General features: G+C 50.6%; 1 protein-coding gene across 1 annotated transcript in view; it reads right to left on the bottom strand.

Moving 5' to 3' along the window:
- Nucleotides 1-477: 477 nt before the first annotated feature.
- Nucleotides 478-21,498, bottom strand: part of LOC105513114 (myosin-4-like) — a 70,635-nt gene continuing 49,614 nt past the window's right edge. Inside the window, exons 27-42 of the mRNA XM_011943949.1 lie at nucleotides 21,460-21,495; nucleotides 20,385-20,471; nucleotides 18,470-18,715; nucleotides 17,849-17,966; nucleotides 15,521-15,648; nucleotides 14,468-14,664; nucleotides 12,813-12,945; nucleotides 10,177-10,393; nucleotides 9,301-9,437; nucleotides 9,099-9,202; nucleotides 7,596-7,788; nucleotides 5,497-5,700; nucleotides 4,382-4,507; nucleotides 2,865-3,035; nucleotides 1,252-1,452; nucleotides 478-678 (exon numbers count right to left, since the gene is read on the bottom strand). Coding sequence (XP_011799339.1) covers nucleotides 478-678; nucleotides 1,252-1,452; nucleotides 2,865-3,035; nucleotides 4,382-4,507; nucleotides 5,497-5,700; nucleotides 7,596-7,788; nucleotides 9,099-9,202; nucleotides 9,301-9,437; nucleotides 10,177-10,393; nucleotides 12,813-12,945; nucleotides 14,468-14,664; nucleotides 15,521-15,648; nucleotides 17,849-17,966; nucleotides 18,470-18,715; nucleotides 20,385-20,471; nucleotides 21,460-21,495 — 2,499 coding nt within the window. The remainder of the gene's footprint in view (nucleotides 679-1,251; nucleotides 1,453-2,864; nucleotides 3,036-4,381; nucleotides 4,508-5,496; nucleotides 5,701-7,595; nucleotides 7,789-9,098; nucleotides 9,203-9,300; nucleotides 9,438-10,176; nucleotides 10,394-12,812; nucleotides 12,946-14,467; nucleotides 14,665-15,520; nucleotides 15,649-17,848; nucleotides 17,967-18,469; nucleotides 18,716-20,384; nucleotides 20,472-21,459; nucleotides 21,496-21,498) is intronic.

Below are 21,498 nucleotides of genomic sequence, written 5' to 3'. Positions count from 1 at the left end.
GAAATGGCAGCTGTGATGATAATTATAATTTTCTTAGCGTTAGAGACCTGAACTCAACCAGGATTGATGAAATCTCCAGTGAAGAATGATATTGTGGGGGACATGAAAGATGAACACACATTGCCATAAGCTTGTGGATGTCCCAGTGACTCCCAGTGACTTGGCACTAGGTACCAAGGCTAGTGTCAAGTGGCATCACACTTGGGAAGAGCCCTTCTATGCAGATGGGGGAACATCAGGTCGGCCAGCACCTGTGATACAGGGTTTTGCAGCTGAAGAGGGAGGAGAAGAGCTTTGTGCTTCCTGTTGCATCAGACTGGGTGTGACAAAGACTAGAGCTGGGGAATAGGGGGAATATGGCTGGGTCACATAGTACCACTACTAGGAGCAAAGCCAGTGCAGGGAAGGAGGGCTCTGACTGAGGTCGTCCAGAGCAGAGTCCATACCTACCGGCTGTGGCCTAGGACAGGGAGGGCCTCACTCCTCAGAAAGGGTTTTCGAGGTGCCTGTCTTGGACACCTGGATGATCTCCACGGAGGTGATGCCCTTGCCGGCCACGCGGTGTCTGGTGCGCAGCTTGTTTAGGGCGGTCTCTGCCATGCCCGCTCGCTCCTCAGCATCATCCAGCTCATGCACTGTCTTCCTGTATCGAGCCAGGGTCTGGTTGGCCTGGTCCTCCTGTGACAAAGACACGGCAGGAAACGGGGCATAAACATGGCTGGTTCTGGTTAAATGTGCATTTTTTTTTTTTTTTTTTTGAGAGACCGTCTTGCTCTGTTGCCCAGGCTGGAGTGCAGTGGCACGATCTTGGCTCACTGCAAACTCCACCTCCAGGGTTCAAGCGATTCTCCTGCCTCAGCCTCCCAAGTAGCTGGGATTAAGGTGCCCCCCACCATGCCTGACTAATTTTTGTATTTTTAGTAGAGATGGGTTTCACCATTTTGGCCAGGCTGGTCTCGAACTCCTGACCTCAGGGGATCCACCCACCTCAACCTTCCAAAGTGCTGAGATTATAGGCATGAGCCACCACCATGCCTGGCCCCTTTACAAGTTCTTATCTGTGGTATGTAGTGTCTGGTTCCCCCTCCCAGTGGATTCCAAGGAAGAGACGCCATGGACATGAGCCTCGCAGAATCATCTTAGGGCCAATGCTTGCTTCTTTCCCTGTGGTTAATTCCCAGCAAGCCTGGTGACCCGCACTGAGAAACAAGCGTCAGGGAAGGAGGAGCAAGGAGGCACATAGACACCCACAGCCTCCTCGATCTGCCTCTTGTAGATCTTCAGCTTGTTTTGTAGCTTCTCCACCAGCTCCTGCATGCGCTGGTTGGTCTTGTGGTCCTCCTCCGTCTGGAAGATCAGCTCTTTGAGGCGACGCTCGTTCTTACGCAGCGTTTTGACCGTCTCCGCGTGCTGTTTCTGTTCCCCGTCCAGCTCTGTCTCTAGTTCCTTGATCTGTGGGAGGAAGAGAGGAATGCGGCTGAGCGAACGCGTGTGTTTTGTTTTTTGTTTTTTTGACAGGGTCCCGCTCTGTTGCCCAGGCTGGAGGGCAGTGGCGTGATCATGGCTTACTGCAGCCTTGACCTCCTGCGCTCAAGCAATCCTCCTGCCTCAGCCTCCTGGAACGCATGGTTTTGAGCTTCAGAGCTCAGTGGCCTCAGACAGGGCCTTGTGGCTGCAGTATCTACCTCCTACCCAGAGGTGAGGGGATGGACCCTGGACAGGAGAGTCGGGTGGGCTCTGCCTTTTTTTTTTTTTTTGAGACGGAGTCTCGCTCTGTCACCCGGGCTGGAGTGCAGGAGTGCAGTGGCTGGATCTCAGCTCACTGCAAGCTCTGCCTCCCGGGTTTACGCCATTCTCCTGCCTCAGCCTCCCGACTAGCTGGGACTACAGGCACCCGCCACCTCGCCCGGCTAGTTTTTTTTTTTTGTATTTTTTAGTAGAGACGGGGTTTCACTCCAGGATGGTCTCGATCTCCTGACCTCGTGATCCGCCCGTCTCGGCCTCCCAAAGTGCTGGGATTACAGGCTTGAGCCACCGTGCCCAGCCGGGCTCTGCCTTTTACAGGCCATGCTGTGGTTGTCAAACACTTTCTCTTTAGCCTCAAATTCCCTCCTCTGGAAAATGGGGGTGTCAGGGAGTCAGACAAAATGATGGAACCTTCCGGGCCCTTCCAGCTCTGGGATTTCATGGGGTAAAGACTAAGACTTGTTTTCTTTCAGTGAGTAAAAAAAGGCAAGGAGAATATTGGGGACTACTCTGCTCGAGGCTAAGGACATTCTGGGGAGGAAGGTGACAGGGAGGGAAGGAGGAGAGGAGAACTTGAGAGAAATTAGAGCTCTTCTCTCAATTTCCTTTTCTCTTTCTTTCCCTCCCTCCCTTCTTTCTTTCTTTCCTTCTTTTCTCTTTTTTTTCTGAGACAGGGTCTGGCTCTGTCACCCAGGCTGAAGTGCAGTAGTGCTGTCATAGCTCACTATAGCCTCAATCTCCTGGGCTCAAGCTAGCCTCCCAACTCAGCCTCCTGAGTAGCTGGGACTACAGGCATGTGCCACTACACCCAGCTAATTTAACATTTTTTTTTTTTTTTTTGTAGAGATGGACGTCTCATTATGTTGCCTCGGCTGGTCTCAAACTCCTGGTCTCAAGTGATCCTCCCGCCTCAGCCTCCTAAAGTATTAGGATTATAGGCGTGAGCCGCTGCACCTGGTCCTTTCAATTTCCTCTTCTTTCCTAGCACTTGCATAACCCGATTATTCATCAAACCCAGGACATGTTTTTTGACAAAAGACAGGCGTCTCACACACACCACCACCCCCACCCCACCAGATCCCCATTCCTCCCTTAGCTGAGCCCTGCATCGCCCTCACCCTGGCCTCCAGCTTCATGATTGTGCGCTTCCCGCCTTTCAGAGCCAGCTGCTCGGCCTCCTCCATCTTGGCCTGCAGGTCTTTGATGGTGACCTCGTAGTTCTTCTTGATCTTCTCCAGGTGCATGCAGTGGTCCTGCTCTTGCCGGAGTTCTTCTGCCATGCGGGCGGCCTGCAAGTGGGGAGAAGAGCAGGAGTTGGAGCTGGGTGCTACCCAGGCTCGTAGCTCCTGTGAGAGATGTGAGAACTTGTCTCCCGGTCTGTAGGAAGCCAACTGGTTGACAGGGGGAGCCCCGCTGACATGCCACTGGGGTGTGGTGGAAGGGGTGCCCTATGCTCCCCTTTGCCCCCGAGAGGGGAGGGGGAGCCAAGCTCATGCCTCCCATCTTCACAGACTCCCACCAGCCGGGCACACTCAAGCCAAACTCTACTGACTGCCCTCTCCATGAGGGGCACAGCATGGAGGGTGGGAAAAGCACAGCCTCTGGAGTTGGAAGACCCAGGACTGCGTCCAGCCCCGAGTGACCTTCAGCATGTTGCTTATCCCCTCTCAGTCCCTTTCTCCTTACATTCTTTCCACAAATGTTCATGAGGGTCTACGGTGGGCCAGGCATGGGCCTGTGCTCTTGGGAGGCAGCAACAAGTAAGACCAGCAATGTTCCTGAACTCCTGGGATTTCCATCAAGTGAGAGGAGCCTGATGATGAAAATCTGTATTCCTTCATCTTCCAAGTGGGGAGTAAACAGAACCCACCACTCGAGGCTGGTGTGAACACCCGAAAGGATACTGGGCTGAGAGCACTTGGGGGCACATCCTGCCAACGTCCTCCTCTGCGTCCCTGGGCTCATCCATCTTCCTTTTACTAGCCCTTCCCTCAAGGCTGTTTGATTTTATTGTTATTGTTATTATTTCATGTTTTGAGACAGGGTCTTGTTCTGTCACCCAGGCTGCAGTGCAGTGGCGGGATCATGACTCACAGCAACCTGAAACTCCTGGGTTCAGGTGATTCTCCCTTCTCAGCCTTGTGAGTAGTTGGGACTACAGGCACATGCCACGACACCCGGCTAATTTTTAACATGTTTAGTAGATGCTATATTGCCCAGGCTGGTCTTGAACTCCTGGCATCAAGCAATCCTGCTGCCTTGGCCTCCCAAAGTGCTGGGATTACAAGTGTGAGCCACTATGCCTGTCCCAAGGCTGTTTTAATGCATCCCATTGCCAAAAAGCCTGCCCAGATGAACCCACTTTGATGGCTTCTTTGATGCAAGACCCAGGGTGTTGTGCTATAATCTTTCACATGATCACCTAGAGCTTGTAATTCTTTCTTACTTTCATATGTGTGGCTTTTTAGAAAAGCCTTAGGCTCCTCCAGAGCAGGGCCACATTCTCCCTGGCAGGGAACCATGCTTGGGTCCACAGTGGCCCACAATGGCAGGAGTGGCTTTCCTGCCCAGGCAGCCTGGTCCTCAGCAGGCACCAAAACCCTGCCTGCCAGCAGCAAGGGGCACACGCACTTACGTCCGTCATGGCCTTCTTGGCCCTCTCGTCGGCCGAGCGGAACTCACTGATGAGCTCCTCGTGCTCATTGGAGATGCGTTGGACATCTGACTCCAGCTTGCGTTTGACCACGAGGAGGCTCTGGTTCTGGAGGAAGAAATGGAGATATCACCATGAGCCAGGAGTCTGCATGGGCCTTCCTGTGTCCAGGAAAGAACACAACCTCTGCCAGACATGTTTGCCAGACCCCAACAGGAAATGGCCCTGGGCCCTTTGCGTGGGGTATGGGTCCCTCTCCTGCATTCTTATTTTATTTTATTTTAGGCAGGATCTTGCTGTGTCACTCAGGCTGGATTGTGCAGTCATGCAATCACAGCTCACTGCAGCCTCAACCTCTTAGGCTCAAGCGATCCTCCCACTTCAGCCTTCCAAGTACCTGGGACTACAGATGAGCACCACCACGCCCAACTAATTTTTCATGTTTTTAGAGACAGGGTCTGGCTATGTTGCCTAGGTTGGTCTTGAATTCTTGGCCTCAAGCAATCCTCCTACCTCTGCCTCCCATAGTGCTGGGATTACAGACGTGAGCCACTGTGCCTGACCAAGATTATATATTTTATTTTATTTTTATTTTTGAGTCAGAGTCTCACTCTGTTGCCCAGGCTGGAGTGCAGTAGCATGATCTTGGCTCACTGCAGCCTTGACCTCCAGTGTTCAAGTGATTCTTGTGCCTCAGCTTCCCAAGTAGCAGCTGGGATTATGGCATGCACCACTATGCCTGGCTAATTATTGTATTTTTAGTAGAGATGGGGTTTCATCATGTTGGCCAGGCTGGTCTCGAACTCCTGACCTCAGGTGATCCGCCCGCCTCGGCCTCCCAAAGTGCTGGGATTACAGGTATGAGCCACCGTGCCCGGCCCAGGCTGGGATATCTTTTATATCCTGGACTTTAAAGTCACAATTTTACAAAAAGCTCTGCAGATGAGTTTTGAGGATTTGCTGAGTGGGGTGCACTGCCTGCCTCTGAGTTTTGATGGGGGCTCACATGGTTTGGGCACCATCCTGGCCTCACCCCAGCACCCTCTAACCCCCAGAGTGTGGGTGCAAGTGGCACTGACCCAGGAGCCCTGTCTTACCTGGATGTTGATCTCGTTGTGCCGTTCAGTGATCTCCACCACTTCCTGCTCCAGCAGCTTGCGTGAACGCTCGCTGCCCTCCAGGGCCGAACGCACCTCCTCCAGCTCCGTCTGCAGCAGGCTCAGGCGCCGCTCCTGCAGGTTGTACTGCTCCCGCAGCTCCTCGTGCTGCCTGGCATCCTCGTCCATCTGGACCTGCAAGTCCTGGGGGGCACAGGGACCCAGCCTGAACCCATACACTGGGCCATGGTATGACCTTGGGGGTGGCCAGGCCTGAGGGCGCCGTGACCTTTATCGACTGGGTTCAGCAGGAAACTGGGCAGGCGGGGAGGTCACAGAAGAAGAGTGAGGAACAGACCTGGGCTTGGGGAGTTTATGGTGTGGTGGAGCCCCAGCAGGGCCAGGACCCAGGAAGTTATCTAACATGAGGTCAACACGAAGTCAAACCTTTCCCGATGATAGAGCACCTGGTGTTCCCAGCACAGCCCTCTCCAGGAGGCCTCCCCAGTGACCTCAGCCAATCATATTCTGATCCTGCCTAGGCTGATTCCCCAGCTCTCTTCTGTCCTCTTATTTCTCTCTCTCTCTTTTTTTTTTTTTTGAGATGGAGTCTTGCTCTGTCCCCTAGGTTGGAGTGCAGTGGCATGATCTCGGCTCACTGCAATCTCTGCCTCCCAGGTTCAAGTGATTCTCCTGCCTCACCTTCCCAAGTAGCTGGGATTACAGGTGCTTGCCACCACACCCGGCTAATTTTTTAATTTTTAGTAGAGATGGGTTTTTGCCATGTTGCTCAGGCTGGTCTCAAACTCCTGACCTCAAGCAATCTGCCCACCTCAGCCTCCCAAAGTGCTGGGATTATAGGCGTGAGCCACCGCGCCCAGGCTGTCCTCTTATTTCTCCATAGGACTTATCACCAGTTTTAACAATACAGTTTTATTTTTGCTGCTGTCTGCATGGGGATGTTTGTCTGTTTTGCCCACTCTTTGTTTTGTTTTCGAGACAGAGTCTCACTCTATCACCCAGGCTGGAATGCAGTGGTGTAGTCATAGCTCACAGCAGCCTCCAACTTCTGGGCTCAAGCGATCCTCCCACCTAAGCCTCCTGAGTAGCTGGAACTACAGGCACACACCACCATGCCTGGCTCATTTTATTTTTTGTGGAGATGGGGTCTGGCTATGATGCCCAGACTGGTCACAAACTCAAGCTTGGCCTCAGACAATCCTTTCTCTTCAGCCTCCTGAGTAGCTGGGACTACATGTGAACACCAGCTGTGTCCAGCATTGTCTTGTCCACTCTTGGACACCTAAAACAGTACCTGGTTAGGGCACGTCTCTAGTTAGCAAGTGTGGTTCCAGCTCTGTATGCTGTAAAGAACAGCCTCAAAATGGAATGATTGTAAAGGGGTCTTCAGCTCTGTTTGTGTTTATTTTTTAAGACAAGTAGTGGGTATATGAGTTTTGTTGTGTTCTTCATTTCTCTATGTCTGAAATGGTTTATAATAAGTAAAAAATGATTTTACAAATCAAGACAGGACTGGGTGTGGTGGCTCACGTCTGTAATCCCAGCACTTTGGGAGGCTGAGGTGGGCAGATCACCTGAGGTCAGGCATTGGAGATCAGCCTGGCCAGCATGGTGAAACCCCGTCTCTATTAAAAATACAAAAATTAGCTGGACTTGGTGGTGGTCACCTGTAATCCCAGCTGCTCAGGAGGCTGAGGCAGGAGAATTGCTTGAACCCGGGAGGCAGAGGTTGCAGTGAGCCGAGATTGTACCACTGCACTCCAGCCTGAGTGACAAGAGCAAAACTCCATCTCAGGAAGGAAGGAAGGGAGGGAGGGATCAAGATGAGCTTAACTTCCTGTTTCCCTCCTTTGGTCCATCTTTCCAGTTGTCCAGAATCGGGACTTTTGGTGGTTGAGGGCCTCTTCTTTATATAGCCCCCAAATCTCCTGCTCCCTGGACTGACAGCCACCCCACATTCTCACTCTTATGCCTTTATGCTGGCTGAAGACATGCATTAAGTTACCCCCTTTAGGCCTTCAGACTCAACCGATGATGGTGTGCCTTGTACCTCGTTTCTCCTCCTCCCAGATCGCTACCTTGATTTGCTGTTGCAGCCTTTTCAGTGTCTTTACAAGTTCGCTGTTGTTCTTGTTGGCGTGGTCCAGCTGGATTTCCATCTCATTCAGGTCCGTCTCCATCTTCTTCTTGAGCCGAAGCGCCTCTGCCCGGCCCTTGGCCTCCGCCTCCAGACTGGCCTGCAAGGACTCGATTGCCCGCTGGTGGTTCTTCCTGTAAGTCCAAGCAGAGAAGACCTTGGCATACTGGGCTAGCTGTTCAGTCTGTGCTAGGCCTCCCTAGAGAAGAGGTCTCAGCATCACCATGAGTCCAGGCACCATGTTGTGAAATTAAACAAACCCTTAAAAAGGTACAAGACAGGGATGAGGATTTCATGCTTTGGGGAAATAAAAGGAAGGTCATTTTGTTGATTTAGAGTCACTCTGTGGCTCAGGCTGTCATGGAAAAACCATCACATTCTGTGATGGTGTAGTAGTGTGATGATAGCTCACTGCAGCCTTGAACTCTGGGGCTCGAGTGATTTTCCCATCTCAGCCTCCCCAGTAACTGGGACTACAGGCCATGCCACCACACCCAGTTATTATTTTTTTTTTTTTGTAGAGTGGGGTTTTGCTATGTTGCCCAGGCTGGTCTCAAACTCCTGAGCTCGAGGGATCCTCCCATCTCAGCCTCCCAAACTGCTAGGATTACAGGCGTGAGCCACTGCGCCCAGCCAAAATGAAATAACCTTTATGTTTGAATGGATACCTTTAAGAAAGTGACAAGACAACCCATAGAATGGGAAAAAAATATTTGCAAATCATTACTGATAAGTCTAGTGTTCAGAATATATAAAGAACTCTTACAACTCAACAATAAAAAGAAGCAATCCAATTTTTGAAAGGGGCAAAGAACAGACTTTTCTCCAAAGAAGATATACAAATAGCCAGTAAGCACATAATAGATTCTCTGCTTCATTAGCCATCATGGCTAAAATACTACATCTAAAGTGTTCATAGGCCAGGCATGGTGGCTAATGCCTGTAATCCCAGCACTTTGGGAGGCCAAGGTGGGCGGATCACTTGAGGTCAGGAGTTCAAGACCAGCCTGGCCAACATGGTGAAACCCTGTCTCTACTAAAAATACAAAAATTAGCTGGGCACGGTGGCACATGCCTGTGATCCCAGCTACTTGGGAGGCTAAGGCAGGAGAATTGCTTGAACCCAGGAGGTGGAGGTTGCAGAGAGCTTGGATTGCACTACTACACTGTGGCCTAGGCAACAGAGCAAGACTGTGACTCCAAAAAAAAAAAAAAAAAAAAACCAAAAAACCAAAAAACCCCAAAAACAAAGTGTTCATAAACTAGACACAGTAGTGTGAGGTACAGTCTTTATTTCCATTTTCATAGATGAGGAAACAGGTTCAGCGAGGTTCACCTAAATTGCCCAACGTCATGCAACTAGTAGGTGGAAGAGACCCGGGTTTCTGGACTCTGCTCCGTCACACTGCCCACAAGTCAGCCTCCCATCCCACCAGCTGCGTACCTGGTAGCCTCAAATTCTTCTTCTTTCTCATGGATTCTCCGGTCGATGTCAGCTTTAACCTGAGCCAGTTCCAACTGAATTCGAATCACCTTGCTCTCTTCAACCTACCAGGAATATAAACATGAGCCTTTCTGGCCAAGAAGGTGTGCAGTGCCTGGCCAAGGGTCCACAGTCCCCAAGGTGATGATGGCCCCATGGTTACCTCCAGGGAAGACTCAGCTTCTTCCAGGGCCACCTGGAGTTCTTCCTTTTCCATCTCCAATTTTTTCTTCAACTTCTGCAGCTCATGCACACTCCTTCCTCCCTCACCCAGCTGATCAATGAGATCCTTTATCTCCTCTGAGATAGAAATATTCATGTTAATAAGACTCAGCATTCCAGGGTCACGGCAGGTGGCACCATCATTCCTCCATTGGGGTAAGAAGCAGGTCTCCCAAAGTGCCAGGATTGGAGACATGAGCCACCACGCCTGGCTATAATCTTATTTCATTGTCATGACAACCTTTTAAGGAGGGTAGAATTATTTCCTCATTTTATTTTATTTATTTATTTATTTTTGGGACCTAGTGTTGCTCTGTTGCCCAGGCTGGAATACAGTGGCATGATCTCGGCTCACTGCAACCTTCACATCCCGAGTTCAAGCGATTCTTCTGCCTCAGCCTCCCAAGTGGCTGGGACTATAGGTGCCCGCCACCATGCCCAGCTAATTTTTTGTATTTTTAGTAGAGACAGGGTTTTACCATGTTGGTCAGGCTGGTCTCGAACTCCTGACCTCAAGTGATCCTCCCGCCTCGGCCTCCCGAAGTGCTGGGATTGCAGGCATGAGCCACCGTGCCCGGCTATTTCCTCATTTTATAGATGAGGAAAGTGAGGCACAGAAAGATTGAGCAACTCGCCTAAAGTTACACTGTTGAATGCTGAAGTGCTTCTGCAAAGCACTTGCTAGTCAGTCAACAAACATTTATTGAGCACCTACTATGTGCCAGGTACTCAACTGATGATGTGCTCAGGACGAAGGGGACTCTGACTATGTCCCCATCCCTACAGGCCCATCCTGTCCACCTGCCCTCAGACTCACCCTGCAGGGTCTTACTCTCCTTCTTCACAGACTCTAGATGCTCCAGAGACTCCTCGTAGGCAGTCTTGATCTTGAAGCTCTCCGTCATGTACATGCGGCACTCCTTCTGTGAGCTGTCCAGTTCCACCTGCAGCTCCTCACACTTCTGCTGCCACTCAGCCAGCATCTTGTCAAAGAGCCTCTGCTTCTTGTCCAGGGCAGCGGCTGCCGCATTGGCCTAAGGAAAGTTGGAAATGGCCTCTAGGGGTCCGAACTCCCTGCCTCTGTCCCCTCCTCCTACCCGCTACCAATGTCTCTTCCTTCCTTCCCTGTCTCCAGTGACTCTTGAGACTACAGACTCCTTGGGAATTGGAATGTAATTCAACATAGCAGAAGCACAGAACAGAGTCTGCAAAGAGCTGCATGCCAGTTCTAAAACCTCCCCCCTAGAGAGGTGTGGCCTGGGGCGTTCCACCTTATTTTCCCAGGTTAGAATTCTCTCAGGTGTCAAATGAGGAGTGTGGGCCACAGCGGTCTTCCCAGATTTATGACATTCGGCCTAACTCCCCTTAATATATTTCACTGTAATGTAGTAATATACATTACACGTCAACTTAAAACAGACTATTCTTAGACTTTATTTTTCTACAGATTTCATCTTTCTCATAACTCCCTGGCAACTATTTGCTATTGTGCTATATTAGCTTTTGTAAAGTTTTGCTTTGTTTCTTTTGTGGGGTAGCAAAACCTTTTTGAGTTTCAGGACTTTTTTTTTTTTTTTTAATTGAGACGGAGTCTCACTCTGTCACCCAGGCTGGAGTGCAGTGGCGTGATCTCGGCTCACCGCAACCTCTGTCTCCTGGGTTCAAGCGATTCTCCTGCCTCAGCCTCCTGAGTAGTTGGGATTATATAGGCATGTGCCACCACGCCCGGCTACTTTTTGTATTTTTAGTAGAGATGGGGTTTCACTATGTTGGCCAGGCTGGTCTCAAACTCCTGACCTCAGCTGATCTGCCTGCCTCAGCCTCTCAAAGTGCTGAGATTTCAGGCGTGAGCTACCGTGCCCAGCCTTTTTTTTTTGTTTTGTTTCGAGAGATGAGGTCTCACTCTGTCACCCAGGCTGGAGTACAGTGGCATAATCATAGCTAACTGTAGCTTCAGCCTCTTGGACTTAAGCAATCTTCCTACCTCAGCCTCCCAAAGTCCTGGGATGACAAGCGTGAACCACCTTGCCAGAACTTTTTTTCTGAAACCTCTCATATGGATGTGACCTTCTACCTATGTGGCCACTTCATGTGGCCACATTCTTGTACTGGGCTGCATGTGGCCCCTCACAGCCAGCATGAATCATGGTTCCATCTAGACCAAGACCAGGGAGGTGTAGGCCAGTGGAAATCTTATTTAATTCTCATAGACACTGGCAACTCAGTTTGAACCAGGGATGCAAGTAGGAATAGTTAGCCACGCAAAGTATATGGGATATAGTTTGTGTAAGAGAGCAGGGAACAGGGAAGGTACATCATGTAACTTTCTGTTTTTTTTTGGAGCCAGAATCTCGCTCTGTTGCCCAGGCTAAAGGGCAGTGGCACGATCTGGCTCACTGCAACTTCCACCTTCCGGGTTCAAGCGATTCTCCTGCCTCAGCCTCCCAAGTAGCTGGGACTACAGGTGCCCGCTACCACGTCTGGCTAATTTTTTGTATTTTAGTATAGTCAGGGTTTCACCGTGTTGCCCAGGCTGGTGTCGAACTCCTGAGCTCAGGCAATCCGCCTGCCTTGGTCTCTCAAAGTGCTAGGATTATAGGCATGAGCCACCGTGCCTGGCCGCATCGTGTTACTTTCAGGGCAAATTTTACCCTGCTTATGGTCCTATTTATTTATTCGAGACAGTGTCTCACTCTGTCTGCCAAGCTGGAGTGCAGCGGTGCAATCATAGCTCACTGCAGCCTTGAACCCCTGGTTCAAATGATCCTCATGCCTTAGCCTACCAAGTAGTTGGGACCATAGGCATGTGCCACCACACCTGGCTAAATTTTTAATTTAAAGATTTTTGGGGGGCTGGGCACAGTGGCTCAGGCCCATAATCCCAGCACTGGGAGGCCGAGGCAGGTGGATCACCTGAGGTCAGGAGTTCGAGACCAGCCTGGTCAACATGATGAAACCCTGCCTCTACTACCAATACAAAAAATTAGCTGGGTGCGTTGACGGCTACCTGTAATCCCAGCTTCTCAGGAGGCTGAGGAATGAGAATTGCTTGGACTCAGAAGGCGGAGGTTGCAGTGAGACAAGATCGTGCCACTGTACTCCAGCCTGGGCAATAAGAGCCAAACTCCAACCCTTTTTTTTTTGAGACCGGGTCTCACTGTGTTGTTTGGCTGGTCTTGAACTCCTTGGCTCAAGTGATCCTCCTGCCTTGGCCGCCCAGTGTGTTGGGATTAGAGGCATGGGCCACTGTGCTCTTAGATCTCGGGAGAGTTCATGAGCACGTGCTCAAGCAGCAGCCGTGTCCAGCAAGCTCCTGAAGGCACCCCTGCGCTGCACCTGCTTGAACCATGTGTTTCTTCCTGATGACCCCAGACGTGTGACAGCCTCGCCCTCGCCCTGCTATGGGCTCTCTGCCCCGGTAAATAGGCAGCTTTGAGCATTTGACCCTCTGACCTTCTCCAAGTCGATGGTGAGGTCCTCAACTTCTGCCTGGAGTCTCTGTTTATTTTTCTCGAGGGAGGCGGCCCGGGCCTGGGCGGTTTCAGCTGCTTCTTCTGCCTCCTGAAGCCTGGCGGCCAGCTTCCTCCTGCAAATGAGGGCCAGAGGGGCTGTCAAGGAAACATAGGCGTTCACAGGCACCACCTCCACATTACAAGGGTCAGAGTGTGGTGGGCATGGTACTAAGCTCTGGTGTCAACACTGGAAACGATGCAGAGTGTTTACAGGACAGCCACAGCTGTCCATTCACTCTCTCATTTATTCATTCAACAAACACTTTCTCTACTCTGCGCCAAGGATTGTTGCAGGTGTTAGGGATGCAGCACTGAATAAAACAGGCTAGGATACCTGCCCTAACAAACGAAATGTTTGTTCTGGAGCCGGGAGGAGACACGCAATACATGCCCTATAGAATATAAGCACTGCAGTGACAAATAGAGCCAGGAAGAGGACAGGCAGTCCAGGTGGGAGGGGGTGATAATGTCAAATACAGACTCAGGGGAGACTCTCTGAGAAGGGGACACAGGAGCAAAGGTCTAAGCCAGGGGATGGAGGGGCCCTGAGGGTGTCTGGGACAGAGACAAGCTTAGGGGTTGAGATTTAGGTTTAGCCCAGGAGTGGGAGCCTTGGAGGAACACCAGGCAGCGCCCAGCAGCCTCTATAGCAAAGGCCTGGAGGACAGAGGTGGAGGTCACAGGAAGGCAAATTTAGGCTTAAGGTAAAAAAGAGCTTAGAGCTTTAGATGAAAATATTGCATCAGCTGGAAGTCACTATGCCTTATTTGCTATCATATGAGCAGAAATTTCAGTGGATGGACGAGACCAGCCAGCAGGCTGGGATCCCGGAAACACTTACAGCACATGTGCCATTTTCTGTTTAATTTGGTTTTATACAAGAAAAAATCTGACTATTTTTTCAGAGAATCCAGAAAAGTCTATAGAGGAGTTTGTTAAGTTGACCATGTTCTTTGATTTAACTTGTCATGGATCCCCTCTGCTTCCTGACCCAGGGTGGCTCACTCACAGGGCTTCCCTGCGTGCATGGGCCCAGGGGCATCCAGGCCAGCCTCCTGTTACACCAGAGAGAGGCCCAGAGACACTTCCATGTCCCCCGTTATTTCCTCAGGTGTCCACTTCTGTAGTTTTTTTTTTTTTTTTTGGGACAGGATCCTGCTCTGTTATCCAGGCTGAAGTGCAGTGGCTCGATCATTGCTCGCTGCAGCCTCCAATTCCCGGGCTCAAGCAATCCTCCCACTTTAGTCTCCCAAGTAGCTGAGACTACAGGCACGTGCCACCATGCCTGGCTAATTTTGTAATTTTTTGTAGAGATGAGGATCTCACCATGTTGCCCGGGCTGGCCTCGAACTTCTGGGCTCAAGCAATCCTCCCACCTTGGCCTCCCAAAGTGCTGGGATTACAGGCCTGAGCCAGCATTTCTGGCCTACAGAGCAGGCTCCTTTGTCCAGACACATTGTCCTCCTCTTAAAGGAGCCTGTGAACGTCCTTCTCCTGGGCTTGGCCCTGGCCTTAGCAGTGACTGACATGGTGGTGAGGCCCCCAGCGCCACCTGCCCAGCCCACCTGGCTCTCCCAGCAGGAGGACCACACTCACTTGGTCTCCTCCAGCTCCTCTGTCCTCTGGATGGCATCAGTCTCGTATTTGGTCCTCCAAGTGGTGACCTCGGTGTTGAGTTTGGATACAAGGCGCTGCAGCTCCGACTTGCCTCCCTGCTCCTCCTCCAGCTGCTCCTTTACTAGGTCCAGGTCGTGTTTGGTGTTGGCAAGGCTCACCACGGCGGTGCTGCGAGACTGTGGGGACCAGCGTGTCAGGGGCCCGTGGGGACTTTCCGTAGCCCACAGGGCCACCACTTAGATACACATAACACTGGAGCAGCAGTGATGGCAGGTGAAAGGGGGAAAAGACACACGATCCCACAATCCAAACCACTGGGTTTTAATTTTCATCCTGTGACTTCTTCTCATTCTATTATTGTCCACAAGGATATGTAATTTCATTTAGTCACATCACATCCTACAGTTTTGTAGTTAGCTTTTTAACTTGCTACAATATCAAATGCTTTTTGTGCTCCTTTGACATCTTCATAATCTGTAACTTTCTTTAGCTGGGACTATAGGTGTATACCACCATACCTGGAAACTTTTTTTTTTTCTTTTCTGAGACTGAGTTTCACTCTTGTCACCCAGGCTGGAGTGCAATGGTGCAATCTCAGCTCCCTGCAACCTCCGCCTCCGCCTGTCTCAGCCTCCCGAGTAGCTGGGATTACAGACACCACCACAGCCAGCTAATTTTTATATTTTTAGTAGAGACCGGGTTTTGCCATGTTGGCCAGACTGGTCTCGAACTCCTGACCTCAGCTGATCCACCCACCCTGGCCTCTCAAAGTGCTGGGATTACAGGCATGAGCCACCACGCCCAGCCAACTTTTTTATTTTTTATTTTCGTAGAGACAGGGTTAGCGGGGTTGGGGGGGTGGGGGCGGGTCTTGCTGTGTTGTTCAGGCTGGTCTTGAACTCCTGGCCTTAAGCGAACCCCACCTAAGCCTCCCAAAGTGCTGGGATTACAGCCATGCACTACCAAACCCAGCTGTAACCTGTAACTTTAAGGAGGCAGCTGTCTCCACCACAACCCCACCCCCAAACAAACCTTTGACTCTTCATCCAGCTGCCTCTTGTAATCATCCACTTGTGACGTCAGAGATGTCTTTATCCGTAGGATTTGATTGAGCCGGCTCTGGGACTCCTCATATTCCCTGCTCAGTTCACTATTTTCAGCTGGGTGAGAAGGGAATGGAAGAAATATTGGATGAAGAACTGGTTCCCCAGCCAGAGCCTAAGTTCCCCAGGGCATTGCTCCTAAAGCACCCAATAAATATGGTGACTTGGCCAATGGAGCTGGAATGGGGAGCACGGTGGATCACCACTCTAGCCTCCAAATTAAGTGAGCCCAGGAGAAAGGCAAGTGCTCAAGGGTTGCCAAGATCCAGATAACCTGTATGGACTTAGGGGCCTCACATAATGAAAGCCCCATCTCCTACATGTCAGGAGATGCAGTGGAGGAGTTTGGAGAAACAGTGGGACGGAGACTATTTCCTTTGTAAAACGTATTTGTCACCATTCCAGAACCTACACTCCTGTCAATCGTGGGAAGATTACTGGAGCCAGAGGGCAGGAAGAAGTTCATGAGCCCGAGAGAAAAAGCAAGGATTTCCAGTTCTACCCTGTAAGTCACTGAGCTCACTGAGCTTCATTTTTCTTATCCATCAAGTGGGGATATTGATTTTTTTTTTTTTTTTGAGACGGAGTCTCGCTCTGTCACCCATGCTGGAGTGCAGTGGCGTGATCTCAGCTCACTGCAAGCTCCGCCTCCCGGGTTCACACCATTCTCCTGCCTCAGCCTCCCGAGTAGCTGGGACTACAGACGACTGCCACCACGCCCAGCTAATTTTTTGTATTTTTTTTTTTTTTAGTAGAGACGGGGTTTCACCATGTTAGCCAGGATGGTTTCGATCTCCTGACCTCCCGATCCACCCACCTCGGCCTCCCAAAGTGCTGGGATTACAGGCGTGAGCCACTGCACCCAGCCTTTTTTTTTTTTTTTTGAGACTGAGTTTCACTCTTGTCACCCAGGCTGGAGTGCAGTGGCATGCTCTTGGCTCACTGCCACCTCTGCCTTCCGGGTTCAAGTGATTCTCCTATCTCAGCATCCCAAGTAACTGGGATTACAAGCGTGTACCACCACGCCCAGCTGATTTTTTTTTGTATTTTTAGTAGAGACCTGGTTTCACCACGTTGGCCAGGCTGGTCTCGAACTCCTGACCTCAAGTGATCTGCCCACCTCGGCCTCCGAAAGCACTGGGATTACAGGCATGAGCCACTGCGCATGGCCTGATATTGATTTTTTTTTTTTTTGAGGTAGAGTCCTGCTCTGTTGCCCAGGCTGGAGTGCAGTGGCACAATCATAGCTCATCGCAGCCTTGAACTCCTGGGCTCAAGCGATCCTCCCGCCTCAGCCTCCCAAGTAGCTGAGACCACCAGTGTGTGCCACCACACCCAGCTATTTAAAAAAATTGTTTTGTAGAGATGAGGGTCTTGCTCTGTTGCCCAGGCTGGTCTCAAACTCCTGGCCTCAAGTAATCCTCCCGCTTTGGCCTCCCAAAGTGCTGGAATTACAAGTGTGAGCCACTGCACCCAGCCAGGATATTGTCAAAGAATTCCAAACGTGAGAAATAAGGCGAAAGGATGCCTGCAAATTCTTTTGATGAGCACTAACAGGCCCACCTGCAGACTATTTAGTTCTCTAAGGAAATATGCCTTTGTTTGACTTACTGGTTACTCCTGTGTTATTAGAGCACAGCTTCTGCAAAGTTAGAAATTAACTTATACGTTGATAAATTGCCAATTATTTTTGTTACAGAGATGTAAAGATGCATCTCTATGACAAAGGTGTGTTTCTTCCAGCAGGGGGGGAAAAAAACCCTAAACTAAACCCTAGGCTACAGTATTATTGTCCTATAGGATATTAACTAATTCTGCATCTAACTTAGCAAAGTTATTTTAGCATTTCTTTTCCCAGCTGAAATCTCTGCCTTTTAAATGCTCTTTGAAGGCAGCTTTACCATTTTTTCTGGTTCCCTCATTAAGGAGTTAAATAAATCCTTGACACATGTTCGCTTTCTATTGGTATGTGGGTCATGTTTAAAAATGTTTGAAAATTGTATTTCGTCAGCATGAATGCCTCTCCTGCACCGGGAAGATGAGAGGACAGATACGAAAACTCGTTGAATTGTGTTCCCTGTTTTGCATTGTAAAGATGTTACTTGGAATATTCAGCAGGTGGAATAAAATCTCCTCGTCTCATCACGAGGGGTTTGGATGGGAATCTTCCAAGGCCAAGAAAGCTCTGTTTCCTTGAGCATCCCAGTTCCTTTCCATGCACTGCTCCTTAGCAAGCTTCAGGGTGGAGAGGGCTCACCTTGGAGGCGGGTCCTGATGGCATTGATTTCTGCCTGGTTTCGCTCTAGCTCTGCCACCTTCGCATTGGCTTCTGATAAGCTGTCTTCCAGCTTTCTGACGTGGGCCTCGGCATTCATCTGCTCAGGAAGAATGAACTCACTGGGGAAGTTGCGGGTGGGGGAGGCCAAGCCCTCCCTACTTTCCCCTTGATTTTTGCTCTGTTCCTCCTGTGTGCCTCCCAGGCTACCTGCCTAGTCCTTCTAGAATGCCCCTGTCTCAGAAACCCCAAATGGCTCACCATTGCCTTTTCTTTTCTTTTCTTTTCTTTTTTTTTTTTTTGAGACAGGGTGTCACTCTATCACCCAGGCTGGAGTGCGTAGGTACAATCATAGCTCACTGTAGCCTCGACATCCTGGGCTCAAGCAATCCTCCTGCCTCAGCCTCCTGAGTAGCTAGGACTACAGGCGCATGCTACCATCCCTGGGTAATTTTATTTTTTGAAGAGATGAGGTCTGGCTATGTTGTCCAGGTTGGTCCCCAACTTCTGGCCTCTCAAAAGCGATCCTCCTGCCTCAGCCTCCCAAAGTGCTGGGATTACAGGAGTGAGCCACTGTGCCTGGCCCACAATTAGGTTATTCACCTTGGACTTCTGTATTGTCTCCACGCTGGCACTGAGGTCGTCAATCTCGGCCTTCATGACCTGTTTATCCTTCTCCAGCTTGGACTTGACCCTCTGCAGGCTCTCCACATGCTCTGTCAGCTCGGCCATGGAGTCCATGTGCTTCTTGCGTAGCGTGGAGGCCGTCGCCTCACTCTGCAGGGCGGCCTCTTCCAGCTCCCGCCGCAGCTTCAGCAGCTCAGCCTCCCGCTTGCGGTTCTGCTCGATCTGGGGTAGAAGAGGAGTGGCTTAGCAGAAATGGCCAGTGCTAGCCTTTTTGGGGTAGACACCGCCCAGCTGCTCGGTGGTTCCCTGATTTTCCTGCACCTCGCTAAAAGAAGTCCTGCTTGAAATGCCAATGTTTAGCCTTTGTGGGGCGGGGGTTGCCCACAGGAATTGTTTAGGGAGTGTTGTGTGTTAAATTGTACCCTCCAAAAAGATATACTCAAGTCCTAACCGTGGGTACCTGTGAATGGGACCTGATTTGGAAATAGCGTCTTTGCAGAGGGAGCTAGTTAAGATGTCATACTGGATTAGGGTGGGCCCTAATCTAATGACTGATGTCCTTTTTTTTTTTTTTTGAGAAGCAGTTTTACTCTTGTTGCCCAGGCTGCGGTGCAGCGGCACGATCTCGGCTTGCTGCAATCTCTGCCTCCTAGGTTCAAGTGATTCTCCTGCCTCAGCCTCCCAAGTAGCTGGGATTACAGGTGCTTGTCACCATGCCTAGCTAATTTTTTTGTGTTTTTAGTAGAGATGGGGTTTTACCATGTTGACCAGGCTGGTCTCGATCTCCTGACCTTGTGATCCACCCGTCTCGGCCTCCCAAAGTGCTGGGATTACAGGCTTGAGCCACCGCGCCCGGCTGACACTTTTTTTTTTTTGAGACAAGGTGTTGCTCTGTCACCCAGAATGCAGTGCAGTGGCACGCTCCTGGCTCACTGCAACCTCTGCCTCCTAGGTTCAAGTGATTCTCCTGCCTCAGCCTCCCAAGTAGCTGGGATTACAGGTGCTTGTCACCATGCCCAGCTAATTTTTTTGTGTTTTTAGTAGAGATGGGGTTTTACCATGTTGACCAGGCTGGTCTCGAACTCCTGACCTCAGGTGATCCACCCACCTCAGCCTCCCAAAGTGCTGGGAGTACAGGCGTGAGCCACCGCACCTGGCCGGGCTCTCAGATTTCTACTCACTATATTCCTGCCCTAATCATTCCAGGTCCAGGTACCGACAACTAGGATCAGCTCCACAGTCCACTGAGATTGTCCAGACTGGCCAGTCAGGAGCCTGTTCACCCTGCCTCACCTGTTCCTTCCCATGGGAGCCAGAGTAAAGGCCTTTGCCTACATTTCTCCCCTGGCCATCTGCCTCCTAACCAGCCTCAGTGCCTCTCTGGCCCTGCGTGGCCTGCTGTGCCCTGTCTTCTTGGGAACTGTGAGTAGCAAACTCTTTCTGTTTGTTTTCAAGAGACAGGGTCTTGCTCTGTCACCCAGGCTGGAATGCAGTGGTGCCATCATGGCTCACCACAGCCTCAACCTCCCTGGGCTCAAGTGATCCTCCTCCTTTAGCCTCTTGAGTATCTGAAACTACCGGAATGTGCCACCATGCCCGGCTACCTTTTTTTTTTCTTTTTGAGAGATGGGCTTTTGCTGTGTTGCCCAGGCTGGTCAGAAACCCCTGGGCTCAAGTGAGCCTTCTGCCTTTGCCTCCCCAGGTGTTGGGATTACAGGTGTGAGCCACTGCTCCAGGCCTCATTTTTAAATTATTAATTGGTTTCTCCTCAAGTCTGTCTCAGGAACCTAGCAAGAATGAACTGGTCTTGACTCCACTGCTTACAGTCCGGCATTTTTTCTCCCTACATGCGGGCAGGGCTGGGGGTTTCTGGTCCCCCTGGGATGAGTACCTGAGCCGATGTGGCTCCACCCGCTTCCTCCAGCCTGTCACTGAGGTCTTCAAGATCCCGGGACAGGTCACTGCGTTGTTTCTCCACCTGGGATGACAATTTTTGTTTTGAGATAGAGCCTTTCTCTGTGGCCCAGGCTGGAGTGCAGCAGCACCATCCTGACTCACTGCAACCTTCACCTGCCTGGCTCAAACAATCCTCTAACCTCGCCTTCCGAGTATCTGCAACTACAGGCACGTGTCATCACACCCAGGTAATTTTTAAAGTTTTTGTTGAGATGGGTTTTCACCATGTTGCCCAGGCTGGTCTCCTGGTCTCAACTGATCCTCCTGCCTTATCTCCCAAGGTATCTGGATTACAGGCATGAGCCACTGTGCCTGGCCATGGGATGAGATTTAATGATACCGATGATAATCACCCAGAGCTCCTTTTTCTCCAGTAAAGAGCATGATGACTGCTTCACCTTTGAGAAGCCAGGATTCTGTGCCTGGGGACCTTGTGCCCTGCCTGTCATCAGTGAAGGACACTGTCTTTCCCACACTGGGTGGGCATTAGTGCCCATCCTACCCGCCACCTGTCCAATTTGGCTGAATTTGGGGTTAGGTACACTGTGATTTGTCTCCCACCAGCTTTCTGGGCTCATGTCCTGTAGGATCCCCACCCTCAAGCCTCCCTCCATGCTCTGCTCTTACGAACATGTGCTTTCTCTGTTTACACCTTCATCCCAATGAAGGTAGGTGCTATTTTATTCCCTTTGCCCAGCCCTTCCTCCCTGTGTCTACCTGTTGAATTCCATCTTCGAGGTCAAGTGTTCCCTCCCCCATCTCTCCCAGGTAGAACCAGTCTCTTCTCCTCTGGACTCAAGCCACACAAAGCATCTGCCTTTCACGTAATGATTAATGTGAATGTGCAGTTCAGTCCCTGGCACACAGCAGGTGCTCAAGAAGCAACTAGACTTTTTAGCTGGACACCTGCCTTCTCTACTGGTTTCCTTAGCGGAGGTTTCTATCCATGGTTGGATGTATGGCTGCCGTTACGTCTTTTGACTCAAGAAGGGGAAACATATTTCATTTACCTTGGCTCTCATGGCCCTCTCAGCTTCTAATTCTTCCTC

The sequence above is a fragment of the Colobus angolensis genome, unplaced genomic scaffold (genome assembly GCF_000951035.1).
Source record: "Colobus angolensis palliatus isolate OR3802 unplaced genomic scaffold, Cang.pa_1.0 Scaffold222, whole genome shotgun sequence".
In the NCBI taxonomy this organism is placed as follows: domain Eukaryota; kingdom Metazoa; phylum Chordata; class Mammalia; order Primates; family Cercopithecidae; genus Colobus; species Colobus angolensis.
The sequence above is the reverse complement of the archived record's forward strand: the minus strand, read 5'-3'. Positions and strand labels throughout refer to the sequence as shown.